The following is a 19079-nucleotide window of genomic DNA, read 5'->3' as shown; positions in this document are numbered from 1 at the left end:
CTTATATTTGAGAACTGTGAAAACTTAGGAATAATAAAAAGGCTATCACTTTATATAAACACAATCTGATTAGCTAAATGCCAGTCCAGTTCTGAGGTCAGCTGTAGGGATAAGTGGGTGTGGATAAGTGGTCAACCCACAGGTTGACCAGTATCCCTGGGAGTTGTCAAAACAGCAAATTGTTTTAAATAAGTTTTCTTAAAAAAAAAAAAAAGAAAAAAGAATCCATCAAGTGACACAAACTCAAGCTGATCAAAGTCTTCTGGCCTCAGGTCCGCTCTCCGTCTGCAGTGGTGTGCAGGCTGGGAAACGGCACCCTGTCTTCAGGCTGACTTCAGACTCTCAGCCCATCGTGCCCTGCAATGGCTTCCTTTTTGCTGCTACTTTCAAAGACATGGCTCCAGCAGCTTCATCACTAGAAGCAATGTGCTCTTCACATTTTAGTGTCCTGGACAGGGGTGTTATCCTCTGTCCTGGCGACCTCGCTGCTGGTGTCCGGCTGGGCATGGCCAGAGTCGGGGCTGCAGCCTGGCTTGAGGCTGGCCCCTTCATCTTGCTTTTCCTCGCTGGTCCCCTGCTCTGGGCTGTGGCCGCCCGCCCCTTCTCCAGGAGGGGGTTGAGGGGGCTCCTCCTCCGCGGCTCCCTCCTCCAGCCCCTTTGCGTCTTGGCTGCTTTGTCCGGGCTCCTCCTCTTCACTGGCCACCCTCTCCTTCACCTCTGTAGGCTCTTCCACCTGCTCTCCAGCCGGTCTCTCCTCTTTGGGGCTCCCACACCCATCCTCCGCCTCTGAGCTGGAGGCTCGGGCTGGATGCTGGCCAGCCCCCTCCTCAGAGCCCCCCACAATCTTCTCCGGCTCCTGGGCTTCCCCCACAGCCCTGCTCTTCTCCTCCAGCTTCTCTGTCCTGCTGGGCATCCTCCTCAGAGGAGGGGATCCTGGGGCTTTGCTCTTGGCCGGGAACACCTCGTCCCCGCTCTCTTCCTTGGCACCATTCTCCTGGGAAGGCTCCACGGCCCCAAACTCCCCCAGTTCCCCACAGTCTGACTGGGACCTTCGGAATCTCCGGGAGGGAGGGCGCCTTTTTATGGAGCCCCTTGTCCGCACCTTATTGTAACAGGGCAGATGACTGCCTTCAGGAGGCTGGTCAAAGCTGACAGGCACCTCCTCTGGTTCGCTGGGCCGGGATCGCACTCCAGGGCTGCTGGGGGTAGAAGGTGGGCTGTGAAATGGTGACACCATGGCCTTGAATCCAGGACTCTTGGGAGAGGCCCCAGGAAGCAGGGCTGCTGGATCAAAGACTAAATTGGCCTGAAGTTTCTCAGTCAGAGGTGAGCTCTTCACTTTGACTTTAGGAGGGTGGTTTGCACTGGGCAGTGACTTCTCCTCACCATTCTGGCCCAGCTCTACCTTGGGGGGGAACAGAGAGAGGGAGCAGGGCGGTTTCCTTCTGGTTGGTTTACTGGCTGGTGTCTGGCACTCTGAGCGTCAGCACAAGGGGCCACGCGAGGGGCCTGCTCTGTGACAGTGAGGCCTTCTCCCAGCATTTTGCCTAGTGGTTTATTCTTGATCTCTGTATAATTGGAATACCATATATACTATTTTGTGTCTTCCTTCTCTCACTCCACATTATGATTTTGAGATTCACCCTTGTTGTTGTACATACTCATGGTTCATTCCTTTACACCCAGTTTATTTTTCATTCTCTTATTGATGACGCTTGTGTTGTTTCCAGTTTGAGGCTATTATAAATAAAGATGCTATCAACATTCTTGTAAATGAATCTTGGTGGACGTAAATATTCATTTCTCTTGAGAATATATCTAGCAGTGAAATTGATGGGTTATGGGACAAGAATATGGTTAACTTGAGTAGATACTACCAACCAGTTTTCCAAATTTTTACCAACGTATTCCCACCAGCCATGTAAGAGTTCCAGCTGGTCCACGTCTTTGCCATCACTTTGCATTTCCAGTTTGTTTTTTTTTGTTAACTGTAGCTGTTCTCATGCGTGCTTGGTGTTTGCCTCACCAAGGTTTTACTTTCTCTACTGACTAGTGATGTGTCTGTTCAATTCTGCCCCCCCCCCATTTTAAAATTGGATTGTTAGACTCCAATTAAATAAATTTTAAAAATTGGATTGTTTTGTTTTTAACGACTTATAGGATTTGTCTGTCTGTCCTGCAAACATGTCCCCTGTTGCCCAAATATTTTGTGAGTATATTCTCCCAGTCTGCAGCTTGCCATTTAACTTCTTAATTTTTTTTTTTGATGATTAGAGTTCCTAGTTTTAACAAAATCCAATTTTCCTCTGTGGTTATAGGTTCTTTGCATGTATGTCTTTAAGAAATCTACCACAAGAACCTACTTACCACAAGAATATGAAAATATTTTTAATATTTTCTTCTAAAAGTGCCATTGTTTTGGGTTTCACTTCTCAGTTTGTGATCCGCGTTGAATTAATTTCTGCATGTGCCCAAAGGCAAAGGCCAAAGTTTATTTTTTCTGTATGTTTAATAGCTCCGAGCATCAGTTTGCCGAAAACACCATCCTTTCTCCCCTGAACTGCACCAGCACTTTGATTTCATCACATCACCGTACATGAGAGGAAGGTGCATTTCTGGAGTATCTATTCTTCCGAACGGCTGTCCGTTGGTCTTACACCAATATCGCACCATCTTTGTTACATTGTTTAAAAGTAAGTCCTGGAATAGGATAACATCCTGGGTCCTTTGGATTTCCACATAGATTTTAAAATCAGTTTATCAATTGTCATCCCAAAAGGAGGGGAGAGGAAAAGCAAATCTAGTGGGGTTCCGACCGGGATTGAATTCGTCTAAAGATTACTTCATGTTAGGACCTCAGCTCGGTGGTTTAGTCACTAAGTCATGTCCAACTCTTGTGACCCCATAGGCTATAGACTGCCAGTTTCCTTGGGATTCTCCAGGCAAGAATGCTGGGAGGACCACAGGTCCTCCCAAGAGAAGACTGCATCTTGACAACTTTAAATACCCTGTGATGTGCTGTGCTTAGTTGCTCAGCGACTATGTTCTATTTCGTAGACTGTATTTAGGTGTATTTGTTGTTGTTTAATCACTAAGCTGTGTTCAACTCTTTGTGACACCATGGACTGTTGCCTGCCAGGCTCCTCTGTCCATGGAGATTCTCCAGGCAAGAATACTGGAGCGGGTTGCTATGTCTTCCTCCAGGGAATCTTCCCAACCCAGGGATCGAACCCAGGTTTCCTGCATTATAGGTGGATTCTTTACCTTCTGAGCCATCAGGGAAGCCCAAGAATACTGGAGTGGGTAGCCTATTCCTTCTCCAGGGGATCTTCCCAACCCGGGAATCAAACCAGGGTCTCCTGCATTGCAGGCAGATTCTTTACCAGCTGAGCTACCAGAGAAGTCCTTTAAAGATCCTAACCCACGAGTATAGAATATCTCACCATATATACATCATCTGTAGTGTCTCTCATCAGTATTACTATGTTTTAAGTTCATCTTTAGCTAGATTTATTCTTTTTTATTATTGTAAAGGATATATTTTAAACTCATTATCCGATTATTTGCAGTATGTCGAAATAGAATTGACTTTCTAGACTGACTTTGTATCTTGTAATCTTCCTAAAAGATTATTTAGGAATCTTTTCCTAAATAACTAAGCATTTATTCTTGCTTTAATATTTATTATTTCCTTCCTTCTGCTTGGTTTGGGTTTTGTTTGTGCTTCTTCCAGGTTCTTAGAGTGGAAGTTTTAGATTCTTAAAGTGGAAGTTTATTGATTTGAGGTCTTACAGCTATAAGTTTCCCTCTAGGCACTGCTTTCACTGTATCCTCTAAGTTTTAGTATATTGTGATTTTATTTTCATTCACTGTGAAGTTTATTCTAATTTCCCTTGTGGTTTCTTCTTTGAATATCTGATAACTCAGAATAGTGTAGTTTGATGTGCACATAGTGAATTTTCTAAAATCATTTACTAATGACAATAATTCACACATTTATAGATTTTATATTTTAGATAGCATATTTTATATTATATTTATAGTATATAATATATTTTATATTATAGGTAGTTGAACTATGATGTTTGATTTATTTTCTTAATTATTCATCCTGACTGGAATTAGATTTTTGAATCTGTGGGTTGTTACCTTTCATAAGATTTTGAAAATACTTGGCTATTATTTTTCTAAGTATCACTTTTCCCTCTAGCCTCCTCCTCTATTCTCCCCCCTTCTCCATCTATTTCCCCTGTCTTTCCCTCTCTTTCTTCCCTAGGACTCCAGTTACATCCATGTTGATATTAATCACGTCCTCCCTACCTGTCTCACACTTTGTTCTATTTTCACAGTTTTTTCTCTCTCTGTGATTCATTTTAGATATTTTCTCTTGGTCTATCTTTAAACATAGTAATCTTGTGTCCTGTTATATCCAGTCTTCTGTCAAAGGCATCTGCAACACCCTCATTTCAGATATTCATTTGCCCTTCCAGAAAGCCCATTTGACAATTTTTGTAGATTCCAATCCTTCATTGAAATGCTCCCACTTTGCACCCCGCTTTGTCTCTCTTTTACCCTATTAGATTTGTCACAGTAATTTTGAAGTCCTTGACTTCTAAGTTTATTCACTGGGTCATTCTCAGAAGTTTGGCCTCTAAACATACCAGCTGTCTCCACAGACAAGAGATGAACTGTGTCTCCTGACGTCTGTGCTCTCGTTATTGTACTCACTCATCAACTTTCACCTACCAGTTGGGACGTCTGGGTTGGTTTACCCTGGAGTCTGTGACTGCAACCACAGGAACCAGGCCAGGAGGTACATGTTGCAGCAGTAACTCCGATGCAATAACCCAGTGTTGAGTCACCGGAGATCAGGAGGCACTTTTCCCTCAACAGTTTGGGAAGCTAGTTAGTTGCCTTGGGCGACACAGGGTCTAGAGGCTGAAACCATTTTCACCATTTTCCTTGAATGGCCCATAGACACTGACGATTGCCAATGCACCCATCACAACCCACCATTTGAGTAAATTGTTCTTTATTTCTCAAAAAGTCCTAAAATTGATGTTAATGACAATTTAACTGAAGTAACCTATGGTGCATGGTACAAACCCTATTCTCTTAAGAACAAAGGTAACTCATGGTTACCATAACTGGTTCCCTGGGGTTTTGCTTGCCTCTCAATGAAGGATTCTGAGGGATTTTGTACAGGTTTGTGATTGGAAATGAGTCCCTATGTGGGCACTGTCATTTGTGTGATAAATGCCTCACGTGGAAGAACTTGAGAGTGCTTTGGTTTTCTTATGTCTCAATTGCTACACAACAGTGTTTGACACCTTGTTATTTCAACTGTACCAAGTTTCCAACTCTTAACCATAGGAGAGATCAGAAGCGCTATTTGGGCTGTCAGTTGGCAATGCCTGGAAGGGAGTCAATGGGAAACCACACCAGGCAAGGATTCAGACCTAGAACTGAGGCCATGCGTGCTATGCGCGGGGCCCTGAGGACCGAGGAACAGCCTAGGGTCTGCTCCCTGAGGTCCAGTGTCCCTGGATCCTTTCTGGCCCCACCTTTCCCAGCCAACCTCATCCCCATCATGCCGGTCTGTCTCCTCCTGGTCGGGCACCGGTGTCCCATCAGCCTCACACTGCCCTTCACGTCTCCAGTCTGAACATCCTGCACCTGTCTATAACCTGATATGGGCTCTGGATGTGCGTGGGCCCCGAGGCCTCTCACAAGAAGTGGTGCCCACTCCGTGCTCCCTCCCCAGAGGGCCTGAGTCCACAGAGGAGAGCAGGACACACGTCTGAGGCCAATACCGTCCCTGCCACCTGACATCAACACAACTTCAGTAGAACCTGGCTTTGCCCGGTCATCCTGGCCGAGCTCATTGTCCAGTGTTCCTCCCCCGCTTCCCCCAACCCTGCATTTCCTAGGATCCTGACCCCCTCCCAGCTCACGACCTCTCCCTCCTGAGCAGCTGCAGGGAACTGGTAACCCTAGCAGCACCTTAAACAGGTGGGGAACAAGAGTGCCCCTGGGTGGGGGGTGCCTGGTGCTGACAGCCTTGTGAATGCATCTGGGACACGCGATTCCCTCCTGAGAGCCGCTGAGAGCCACAGCTCTTAGGGCTCCTCCTGTGGGGCAGCTGAGTGTGGCCACCTGTGAGCCCCGAATCACGGGACCCTGGGGGCTCCCCAGGGCTGCGGGGGAATCCATTCCACCAGATGTCACCTTCCTTCCCCTTCGCTTCACCATCTCAGGAATCGGAGATGACACGGAAGCGTGTCTCTCCAGCTCCACGTGAGTGATGGCCACTCTTCTGTCCCCACGATGGTGACGGGCCCAGGATGGTATCCAGCTCCCCCTTTCCTGATGCACTCACTCTGTGCCTGTCCTGTAGCAATGCCTGCAACCTGGAATCCCCCCGAGACCCTGACGGCAAAGGTCTGGGTGTCCAGAGTCTGAACAGCTTCCGGGTGATGCGAATATGAATTCAAATATTGGAACGAGAGGCCTGGACCTAAAGGTGAATGTGCATGAGAAATTCCTGGGAATTTGCCTTGTTAGACACACCATGCCACACACAGTCATTGGGTGAGACCTGGTGCTTTTCCCCAGCTCCTCCGAATGCCTGCAGCACTTCTGTCTCCCTGTGAATGTGGTGTCGTCCTCATGAAGTCCGCCCTGGAGGTGAGCTTGAGGACCCCTCTCCCTATTATGTCATTGATACCCAGCCCTCCCCCAACCACTTACAATCCTGTCACCAGTGACCTCACTCAGTCATGTCCAACTCTTTGCAACCCCATGGACTGTAGCCCGCCAGGCTCCTCTGTCTGTGGGATTCTCCAGGGAGGAATACTGGAGTGGGTTGCTGTTTCCTTCTCCAGGGGATCCTCCCAACCCAGGGATCGAACCCACATTTCTTGTGTCTCCTGATTTGCAGGCCGATTCTTTACCCACTGGCCATCAAGGAAGCTCCACAATACGATGAGTCCTGCCATAACCAGGCTGCCCAGCAGACTCTCCTGGGGGAGGGGCTGTGATGCCTCCAGATTACCGCAGACTCATGAATCGGGACATCTGGGTGGGATTCAGGAAAGAGAACCCTGATGGCCACATCTCAGAACCCATCCTGAGTGACAGGAAGGCCCAGGTGGACCGAGGGCTGGATGCCCCAGTGTCCCATCCCTCTCACAGCCCTTCACAAGTCCCCCCCACCCCTGGCAGCTTTATCCCCATGCTGGAGGTGGCCCTCCTTTCCCCCACCCAGCCTGTTGCACTGAGTCTGTCCGGCTGCATGTCCCACGTGGCCGTGTGTCTGAGGTCACTCACTTCAGGGCAGGACTGTGGTGCATGGGCACAGGCCCATGAGGGCATGAGGATGGGGGTGGTTTTCTCCTGATGAACCCCAGAATAAGAAATGGAAAGTGAAGCATGAGCCCCAGTCACCTGCCCCATTTGCGGTCCCCAAAATGTCCTAGAGCCTGTTCTCCAGATGCCAAAGGTGAAACAGCTCAAGAATACCTGGCAGCAGAGCAAGATGACGTAGGAAGTTAAGGGCAGAGACTTTCACCCCTCAGCACAGGAAAAGGGGTCTTAGGACATCCCCAGGCATCAGCTGCAGGTTCTTATAGCCGCCTCTACCCATGCAACCATTTTGGAATGTGGAAACTGGAAAACCACGCAAGAATATCTCACACAGTTGAGACTGTAAAATAGATAGATCAAGCTGTGAGTTGATAGAAATCACAAGTATGTTGGCCAAATCTCAAATCTCCTCACCAGGACAGCCTGGGTCCTGCCCACGTGGCTGGGACAGTCCCAGTGGCCCTGAGGGAAGGCTGTTTGTGTTCCTATAAGCAAGAGGAGAGACGAAAGCAAAGCTAGCAAGTACCTCTCTCAGGGCCAGGGGACTTGAAGGCAGGTAGCTGGGGGTCTGCACAGGTAGTTGCTGTTCGGTCACTAAGTCACATCCCACTCTTTGTGACCCCATGGACTGCAGCACGCCAGGCTTCCCTGTCCTTCGCTATTTGCTGCAGTTTGCTCAAACTCATGTCTATTGAGCCAGTGATGCCAACTAACTATCTCATCCTCCATCATGCCCTTCTCCTGCCTTCAATCTTTCCCAACCTCAGGGTCTTTTCCAATGAGTTAGTTCTTCGCATCAGGTGGCCAAAGTATCGGAGCTTCCGCATCAGTCCTTCCAGTGAATATCCAGGGTCGACTTCCTTTAGGATTGACTGGTTTGATCTCCTTGTTCAAAAGCATCAACCCTTCAGTGCTCATCCTTCTTTATGGTCCAACTCTCACATCCATACATGACTACTGGCAAAACCATAACTTTGACTAAACAGACCTTTGTTGACAAAGTGGTGTCTCAGCTTTTTAATATGCTATCTAGGTTGGTCATAGCTTTTCTTCCAAGGAGCAGGTGTCTTTTAATTTCTTGGCTGCAGTCACCATCTGCAGTGATTTTGAAGCCCAAGAAAATAAAGTCTCTCACTGTTTCCAATGTGCTGCAAATTCCGACAAGGTCACCATCAAATGTGGATAAGTCAAAAACATGTCACAGTCAGGTCTCTGGGTGATGACATTGGGGTCTGAGCATGGAAAGCTGGCCAGGAGCAGCAGGCTGTGCAAAGTGGCCTAGAACATGGGACCACATCATCCAATGTCTACAACCTATGAGAACCAGCCTTGACTACTGAGTGTCTAAGAAAATTCCATCAGACAGTAAACAGTCCTCTTCCAACAGAGCTGAAGAGCAGCAGAGGGGTAACTGTGATTCAATGTCAGCCTGTCTCCCAGCTGTACTCCTTAAGTCACCCCAAACCCAGAACGAAGTTGTGAGCTTGTTAACAAGACATGAACTTCCAAAGGCTTTTTGCCTTTTAATCATAGAAGTCCCTGCTTAAAGACTTCAAATCTTAGACTCTTTTTATAAAATCCTGCTGGAGCCCTGGAGAAAGAATTTCTAAGCTCAGCTCCCTCCCAGCTCACGCACTGTCAGCTGCCCTCGGCACCGAGCTCCAGTCCACGAGGACATGCCGCATCCGGAGAGTTGGCAGTCCCACGCAGGGCGTGCCATGGCTTTCTCTGGCTTATTGTTGAGCACTGAGAATGCATTTTCCCATAGATGCAGGGGTTAGGTTCCCAGGCCCATCTATAAAAGACTGCTTTTGTTTCATTTGTAGATAAATTGCATTACTGCCATTCTTCATGGCACTATAGTGTGGAGCTCTCAGTATAGAGATCTCTCCAACACTGAGCTTGTCAGAAAATGCCTCCAGTTCAAGCCTCCAGGAGGTGTGGTTCAGTGATGCAGGTCCTGGGGTGCCCACCTGTTGAGGTGGGAGTCAGTGCATGGGTCACTGTGGTCGGCATTACCCAGAGGCAGGTCCAAGGTTATGGTGTCATCCCAAGCAGGGATGTGAGCCAGGGAGGAAAAAGATGGATGGGAAGAACTGATCCCCAGACTGAGGCAAGCTTTCATACAGCAAGAATATCAACTTGTGCAGCAATGTCTGCAGGGGAAGCCTTGAACATCCTGCTAAATTTCTGATCCCACGCAAGCAAGGGTAGATGAAATGACTCCAGCCAGAGGTCCCCATCTGGACAAAGGTTTTAATCTGGAGAAAGAAAGTTAAGGTTCATCCCTCAAGCTAAGTTGGATCCCTCAGGAAGGCTGTCATTGCCTTCATCTCTATTATACCAAGTCCAGACTCAGCAGCCCTCAGTGTCCTGATTGATTGGTGATATCTGCCAAGGGAAAAGGCAGGGATAGTCTACCTGGTGGGATGCACCCTCCCTGGGTAAGTCAGTTGTTTAAGTTGTTCAGTCGTGTCCAACTCTTTGCAGCCCCATGGACTGTAGCCCGCCAGGCTCCTCTGTCTGTGGGATTTCAGCACCTCCCCGATTTTTAGAATTTTCCCAGGAAAGATGTGGTCTTATATACAAACAGACACTTGGATCTTTTTTCAGAAGTCCATAATAGAAGCATTACTTGTCAGAGATTATACAGTTAGGCATATATGTAAATCTAAAAATATCTTACACCAAATGATGTCTATATAATGTACAGAAAAAGAAAGTCGCCATGTTCTGCGGGAAAAGTTGACTTTGGGTACATGAACTAAGTGTACCCTGGAGAGTGGATATCAGTACTATTGAAAATTATGAGTATCCAGGAAAATGTAGTTATGTGGCCCACTGTGTGTGTATAGTTGCTAAGTTGTGTCTGACTCTTTGTGACCCCAGGGAGTGTAGCCTGCCAGGCTCCCCTGTCCTTGGGATTCTCCAGGCAGGAATACTAGAGTGGGTTGCTGTGCCCTCCTCCAGGCCACTGTGCACTGAACCTGAATTTTTATTGTGATCGTACCTCACCAGACTTTGTGTGCATTTCCCCTGTTGGGGAAAGTAAACTACTATTTCATTGATTGTTTTGCAACATAATTTAAATGATGCTTTATCTCTAGAATGCAGGCTTAATAGCTCAGTTGGTAAAGAATCCGCCTGCAATGCAGGAGACCCCGGTTCAATTCCTGGGTCTGAAAGATCTGCTGGAGAAGGGATAGGCTATCCACTCCAGTATTCCTGGGCTTCGCTGGTGGCTCAGGTGGTAAAGAATCTGCCTGCAATGTGGGAGGCCTGGGTTCGATCCCTGGGTGGGGAAGATTCCCTGGAGGAGGGCATAGTAACCCACTCCAGTGTTCTTGCCTGGAGAATCTCCATGGACGGAAGAGCCTGGAGAGCTACAGTCCACTGGAGCACAAAGAGTTGGACACGACTGAGCTGCTTTCACTTTCACATCTCTAGAATACTAAAATTTTATTATTGCAGCTTTAAAATGTTTTTCATCTGCAATCATCCCTCAAACTGTAGTTTTTCGTGTAGGTTTACGAATTTCCCCTCATGTAGTGTTTATGCTGGGTAGGTGTTCCAGACCTCTAGGGGAACATGGCAACAATTCCGGAACAGGAGTCTCCTTGGGAGATTTCAATATTCATGATGCTCCGCTGAGAGAGTTAGCTGCAGCACAAACAGCCCAAGGCCTATTGACCTACAAGCATTTATGTGGTTCCCAACCGAGCCCTCCAGCAGAGCTGTGCGTGCTGGTCCGGAACTTCAGGTAGGAAGCGCTGGTTAGCTCCCTGACCCCTGCAGAGGTCAGTTCTCCACTGAAATCCACTGCAAAACTTTCTTTTTTTTTTTTTAATAAAAAAGTTTATTTATTAATGTAAGTGAGTGCAACTCACACAAAGCAACCACATTTAGGACATCTTCCTAAATGAATGAATGAAAGGTAGATAGATGATAGATACCGATGTGGATGGATGATAGAGATGGAAATAGACAGATAATAGATGAATGATATATAATGGATGGATAATGGATAGCAAGAAGGATGAACAGACAGATAGATGATAGAAAATAGATCGATAATAGATAGTATTAATAGATGGATAGCTAGCTAGCTAGCTAGTGGATGGATAAATAGATAAATAGATGGATGATGAATAAATAATGAATTAGATAGAGGAAGATATGACAGTTGAAAGGTAAAAAAAAATCTTTAGATGAGTAAATGCCTGACTTGGTCCCTTTTGCTAGTCTTTATTTGACTGCTGCTCTGAGGTCTAAATTCTGGGCTGAGGACACAGCTCTTCCTGGTTGAAGGTTTGCTCTGCCTTCCAGAGCCCACTCCTTAAGGACTAGCCGCCTTGCTCCTTAAGGACTGGCTCCACTCCTTAAGGACTAGCCGCCTTGCTCCTTAAGGACTGGCTCCACTCCTTAAGGACTGGCCGCGTGGGCTTCTGGTTGTCAGGACCTCCGCCATAACGTCTGATCACAGTAAATAGCCTGGTTTCTCCTTCTAAGCTTCTTGCTAAGCCTCCTGCACACCCTCTCTGCCTGAGGGGAGAAGGATGCAAGCAGCCAGGCTCCCAAGCCCTCCGCCAGCCTAGTGGTGTCAGACTGCAGCTGGCTGGGCAGTGTGCCCTCCTGGAGTGTGGTCACCGCTGCACTGATCCTCACTACAGCTGCTGCGTGTAAAATAGACCTAGCAGTGCTCACCCCAGAGGTGGAGGAGACGCGTGTCCAGGTTGCCAGCACCTGGCCATCCCTTCAGCTCACCACTGGCCTGCAGAGTCAAGTAAAAGAGAAACATATAAACATGGGCTTCTGATCAGCTGGCTTGTTTATAAGCCCTAGCTAGTCTGTTTGATACACTAGATTTTAATATTTCACACTTTCTCCCAAGTAGACGATGTTTGCAAACTGTTTCCATTATTATGAAAATAATAATTTCCTTTTACCAAGTGTCTTGCATATGCCTGGCACTTCCTTGAGCTGTTATGTTTCCCTCACTTCACTCCTTAGGACAGCCTGTCATGTCCTGGTAGTCTCTCAGTCATGTCTGACTCTTTGTGACCCCATGGACTGTAGCCCACCAGCTTCCTCTGTTTTTGAGATTCTCCAGGCAAGAATACTTCAGTGGGTTGCCATACCCTTCTCCAGGGGATCCTCCCAACCCAGCGATTCAGCATTGCAGGCAGATTCTTTACTGTCTTAGCCACCAGGGAAGCTCAGGACAGCCTAGAGGCAGGGTATTATGTGGGGTGACCAGCTATCAGGTTTTTTTCAGGACTGAGAGGAGGGGTGAGGAGTTCCTTGGATGTGGGTCATAAAATAAACAATTGTTTGTGTGCACTTGTGTGTATGATTTATGTAAAGTGTTTTCCGTTAAGTAGATATGGAACTATATTTGACACATTATGTTTTTATCACATGAAAGTATTCCATAGCAAAATATAGATATCTTGCCAATTGTTTTATTGACCACATCATTGAATTGTAAATGCCATAAATTATTCAGCCACTTCTTTATGTTTGAACATGGAATGTCTGCCTTTTTTTTTTTTTTCAGTTAATAAATGCAACCCTAGCTACATTTTTTTCTTTGTTCTTTCCCAGCTGATCTAAATGTCACTTACATCTCAACTTAATTCAGAGAATGGACAACAATATTGCATTCTTTGTGAGCCATGGTTTTTCCTTACCTTAGTTTTTTTCTAAGAAATTGACAATATTTTTACATGTATTTTTCCAGTTTTGCATCTTAAATTTGAAACAGGGTTTTGCTTTGCTTTGGAAGGACTATCTTTTCCACTTGCTCAACTAAGACTGTGAAACACTCGCTTTCCAATAAGAGAATGGTCACCCACATCGCTAATCTCCTGTTTTAACCAAATGACACAGATGTGAGGGGTGAGTTGAGGTTCATCAACTGGAAAACTAAAAAGCTACAGCTTTAGGAAGCGGTGTGTTGAGAATGGCCATCAGCTAGCTATTGGGGGGTTGGGTTGGGGGTGGGGAAGGAAAGGAATGTCTCTGACTTAGAGAGTTTCCCAGTTTCCAAGTGCAGATGCTCCCACCACTGACCAGTTTCAAGCTCCAACACAACTGCCCTGACCACAGCGTTAGGAAGGGACCGTCACAACGTGTTCCCACCTTACAGGCACCACTGACGTCAACAACCTCACGAACACAAGGAAAATGTGCTAACGACGATCACGAAGTGGTGTGGTTTCAGTGTTCATTGCCTCTGGTTTTAAAAGGCCTTAACTTTGAAGAATGACTGGATTTGCCATTGGCTCTTGTGGGCGGGAGGAAGCCGACACGGACCTACCCTGGGCGAGGTCCCAGCCGTGTGCTCGGCCACGTCCATATTCCTTTCCTCCTGCCACCAGCCCAAGGCACGGCGCTCATGCAGGGCAGGCTCGCCTAAACAATGTGGTTAGCTGCCCAAGGGATTCTTCACTTCTGCACACGGAAAGTGCTTATGGGTTTAGAAAACGATCTTCCCACCTTCTAACCATTAAGGTCTAAAGAAAAAAATCTCAGGCCCAGTTTTCCAGTAGGCCCCTGAGAGGTTAACTCTGGGGGCTCCTCGCTGCTTTTCCACACACACACACACAGTTACTTTTTCCAACAACAAAAACCATTGGCCTGGGTTAGTTTATTTGCTAAACAGTTTCATAATAGTTTAAGTAAGTTTTTGCAGTTGTCCATTTCCTGTGACTATTTTAAAGGCTGTTTTTAGTGCCTCAGAGTCACGTGGTCCGGTGAAGCGCTCTCTGAGAGTTGGAAGAGCCAGCCTCCGCTCCTGACCCTCAGCTCACCCACATGCGGTCCTGGGGAAGCTCGTCTTTTCTCCTACCTCTTCCTCTGAAAGGGAGAGGGCATATCCTGCCAGGAAGGTGCAGGAAACTCATGCTGCCCAAGCGTAAGCTCTGAATAGAGAAACTGTGGCCAAAGCTGGGTTAGAAATTCCTGAGACCCCGATAGGACATGGAGGTACAGAGCCACAGCCTCAGTGGGATCTGGTATTGGAAGCAGGTGTGAAGGTCAAGAGTGAGCCAGCCTCCACTTAAAACCAGAGAGGGGCAACCCAGCCTTGCTGGTGACAAGCAGCTGAGAAACAGCTGCTGCAGACGGCTCTGGGGTTGATGTCCTCTAGGATGAGGACAGCAGGGAAGTTATGGGTATCATCAATGCTGTACAGGGGCCCCCCAATCACAGAGAAGGACAGAAGGCTGGCCTGGGTGGGGAGGATGTGAGGGGGCGAGTCAGCCACAGAACCAATGGTGAGGGAGACGGAGGCCCAGGGGGACAGATAGACACAAACAAAATTCTCACCTACAATGAGCCTGCAACCCTAAATCTAAAGTTCAAATGACTAGCCTACAAAATCAACATTGAAGCATGAATTTACTCCAAATAAAGTTAATTTACCAGATATTCTGGCAGACACAAATTAAAAAAAAAATATTTTAAAGAAAAACTTTCATGACAAAAATATGTATACAGAAGAGCCACTCAAAACTGTTGGAAAGGAAAGATAGAATTATTCAAATAAAAATTAAAACACTTTTATACCTGATAAAAAAGAATAAATTAATGTACATAAAGGGAGAAATTGTTGTTATATTATGAATCAGATAGTTGAATGAATAAATAAATAAATAGGCTGGTTCTCAAAAAAAACCTCTATTAGAATAGAAAAACTAAGAGTTAACCTAATTATCTAAAAGGAACAGAAAATAAAAACAGATTTATTGATGGTTCTTGAAGCTTGATCAAGGGTACAGTCTTTGTCATACTGTTCTCTCCACTTTTATGCTTAGAAATTTTTATTACAAGGTAAAGAGAAAAAGACAGAGAAAAATAATGAGGAAATATTAACCAAGAGCTATATATTAATATCAGACAAAATGTAAGGAGAACTCATAACAGCAAATCAAGAGTGTGGGTTCCCAGCCTAAGGTTGCACTCACAGCACAGCTGGACACTCAGGGTCAGCAGCTAGCTAGTCCCCAGCTCTCAGTCCCACTGTCCGATGGCGCCCCTGGGCCATCAACTTGCCCTGCATCTCTTCCTGCTCTGCCTTCTGCCGTCCTGGATAAGCCTTCAGATGCAGAGATGAAGATAGTGGTAGTTGGAAGTTGAACAAAACATCCCTGAGGGACACAGATGGGCACTAACAGACCGGTGACCAGTGAGAACAGGCATTTTTCAGGCACATACAAAACATCTACAAAAATCTGCCTGCAATCTGGGACACAGAGCCAGTCTCAAAAGTTTTCAAGCTTAGCTTCATTGCATCACGTTCTTTGTCCCTAATTAAGAAATTAACCATAGAAAATAACCTGGGGGGACTTCCCTGTGGCCCAGTGGATGAGAATCCACCTGCCAATGCTGGGGACCTGGGTTCAATCCCTGATCTGGGAGGATTCCACAGGCCGCAGAGCAATCACGCCCATGTGCTACAACCACTGAGCCTGAGCCACAGCACTGAGCAGTTCCCACAAGGGAAGTCACCGCAGTGAGAAGCCTGCCCACCAAAAGGAAGAAAAGCCCCTGCGTAAACAAATACATAACCTATAAAAAATAACTTGGGGATGGGGAATTAATAAGTATACTTCTAACTAATGATTAAAGAAAAAAACTAAATTGAAATTGTACTGTGTGCTAAGTTGCTCTAGTCATGTCTGAGCCTTTGTGACCCCATGGACTGTGTAGCCCACCAGGCTCCTCTGTCTGTGGGGTTCTCCAAATAAGAATACTGGAGTGGGTTGCCATTTCCTTCTGCAGGAGATCTTCCTGACCCAGGGATCAAACTCACTTCTCTTATGTCTCCTGTATGGACAGGTGGGTTCTTTACCACTAGTGCCACCTGGGAAACCCCAAACTGAAATTAGAAAATACTTTTTTAAACCATTACATCTTAAATCTAGAGGGATGCAACTAAAATATTTTTTAGATAAATATTTAAATTCTTCCATCAACAGACAGATGGATAAGGAAGAGGTGATAAGTCTATCTATCCATATCAATCAATATATATACAATGGAATATTAGCCATAAAAAGAATGAAATTTTGCCATTTCTAACAACATGAATGGACTTGCAAGTTATTACGCTTAGTGAGATGTCAGAGAGAGAAAGACAAATAGTATCTGATATCACTTATATGTGAAATCTAAAAACATAAAGCAAACTAGTGAATATAACAAAAAAGGAACAGACTCCCAGGCTGGTAGCAGTTATCAGTTGGGAGAAGGAAGAGGAGAGGGACAAGATAGGGGAAGGGGATTAGGAGGCACAAACCACAATGTATAAAATAAATAAGCTACAAGGATATGTTGTCCAGCACAGGGAATAAATCAATATTTTATAATAACTAATTGTGAATCACCCTGCTTATTTAACTTATATGCAGAGTACATCATGAGAAATGCTGGGCTGGAAGAAGCACAAGCTGGAATCAAGATTGCCGGGAGAAATATCAGTAACCTCAGATATGAAGATGACACCACCCTTATGGCAGAAAGTGAAGAGGAACTAAAAAGCCTCTTGATGCAAGTGAAAGAGGAGAGTGAAAAAGTTGGCTTAAAGCTCAACATTCAGAAACAAAGATCATGGCATCCGGTCCCATCACTTCATGGCAAACAGATGAGAAAAGAGTGGAAACAGTGTCAGACTTTATTTTTCGGGCTCCAAAATCACGGCAGATGGTGATTGCAGCCATGAAATTAAAAGACGCTTACTCATTGGAAGGAAAGTTATGACCAACCTAGATAGCATATTCAAAAACAGAGACATTACTTTGCCAACAAAGGTCTGTCTAGTCAAGGCTATGGTTTTTCCAGTGGTCATGTATGGATGTGAGAGTTGGACTGTGAAGAAAGCTGAGCGCTGAAGAATTGATGCTTTTGAACTGTGGTGTTGGAGAAGACTCTTAAGAGTCCCTTGGACTGCAAGGAGATCCAACCAGTCCATCCTAAAGGAGATCAGTCCTGGGTGTTCATTGGAAGGACTGATGTTGAAGCTGAAACTCCAGTACTTTGGCCACCTGATGCGAAGAGCTGACTCATTGGAAAAGACCCTGATGCTGGGAAAGATTGAGGGCAGAAGGAGAAGGGGACGATAGAGGATGAGATGGTTGGATGGCATCGCCAACTCAATGGACATGGGTTTGGGTGGACTCTGGGAGTTGCTGATGGACAGGGAGGCCTGGCATGCTGCGGTTCATGGGGTTGCAAAGAGTCAGACATGGCTGAGCAGCTGAACTGAACTGAACTGAACTGATGTTGTATACCTGAAACTTAGGTAATATTGTAATTCTCTAGGCAAGAATACGGCAGTGAGTAGCCATTCCCTTCTCCAGGGGAAATCTTCCCAGCCCAGAGATCAAACCCAGGTATCCTCCATTGCAAGTGGATTCTTTACTATCTGAGTCACCAGGGAAGTCCGTATTAACTTTATCTCAATTAAAAATAATTTTTTTACACCCTCAAAGCTTACGTTACAAAAAAAAAAAAGCAGAGACTAAAACGATAATAACATTTCCAACACAAGAGGTTAGAAAAAGAACAAGCAAATAAACCCAAGGAAAACAGAAAAAAGGAACTAATTAAAGCAGAGCAGACATTAATAAATCAAAAGACAAATTGTACCAGATGCCATGCGCAGCTCAATTCAGCCTGGCCTCTGTCTGCTGCTTGCTGTGGTCTCAGCCTCCAGCTGATGGCCCTCACTTCACCCCACATCTCTCAAGTCTTCTCTGATCAGGAGCCCACTCAGTACTCACCCCAGAGCAGACCAGAAGTACAGGCGGTTACCATCCAATGGGATAACTGTCCCATTCCCACCCATGGGAAGCCGGAGTCCTAGTCTTTTATTTCTTGGACAGAAATGTCTGGGAGAATTCTACATCCATCTCAATAGGTCCCAGCCAGGCCAAGCCCCAGTTACCCACAGCAGTGGCCAGCAGAAAAGCTGTATTCCTTCAAGTCCATGTGGAAACAGGTTAACTAATGAGTGAGGCTTTTTTTAAGTTTCAACATTCTTTTTAAATTGCCATCATCCAGAGCACATTCTCAGACTTCAATGCAATTAAATTACAAATCAACAACATAAACTCTTCCAAGATGTTTAGGAAATTTCAGTGTTCTCATAAATGACTCGAGTTAGTAAATTGCAATAGAAATTGTGAGACGCTGGTCCCACCGGAATGGATGATTAGCTCAAGAACACAAAATTTCATAATGTTACTGAGTCCAGGCTAATACTGCTCACTGCACAGCAGGCAAATAAATTGAGAGATGAGTTGTTAGAGGCAAGAAATAACAACTTTATTCAGAAAGCCGGCCGACGGAGAAGGTAGTGGACTAGTGTCCCAAAGAACCATCTCACTCAAGTCAGAATTCAGACATCTTTCACACTCGGAGGGGAGGGAGTGTGGTTGGTTGTTGCAAGCTTCTTGATGTCTGAATCCGTCCATCTTGCAGGGGTCTCCTGAGTTCTGGTCACAGTATGCCAATAAGCCTCTAAGACAAATGTTATACTTTGAAATGAGGTCAGAGCCTTGAGAAGGGACCACCCTGTATGTTTCAGGCTACAGGCAACATTCTTAACTTGTAGCAAAAACTATAGAATAAAGGTTGAAGTATAAGAAACAGATCCAATATGGAGTCCAATCTGTTCTTCCCTATGACAGTAATAGTCAAATATCTCTAGA

At 45.8% G+C, this 19079-nt stretch overlaps 1 protein-coding gene across 1 annotated transcript in view; it reads right to left on the bottom strand.

Moving 5' to 3' along the window:
• Positions 1 to 381: 381 nt before the first annotated feature.
• The window catches only part of LOC138077049 (capZ-interacting protein-like), a 54108-nt gene continuing 35410 nt past the window's right edge, over positions 382 to 19079 (bottom strand). The window contains exon 2 of the mRNA XM_068969430.1: positions 382 to 1476. Within this exon, the coding sequence (XP_068825531.1) occupies positions 434 to 1476 (1043 nt within the window). The 3' untranslated portion in view covers positions 382 to 433. The remainder of the gene's footprint in view (positions 1477 to 19079) is intronic.

This window comes from Capricornis sumatraensis, chromosome 1, assembly GCF_032405125.1.
Source record: "Capricornis sumatraensis isolate serow.1 chromosome 1, serow.2, whole genome shotgun sequence".
Taxonomy (NCBI): domain Eukaryota; kingdom Metazoa; phylum Chordata; class Mammalia; order Artiodactyla; family Bovidae; genus Capricornis; species Capricornis sumatraensis.
Note: the sequence above shows the minus strand (reverse complement) of the source record. Positions and strands in the feature narration are given on the sequence as shown.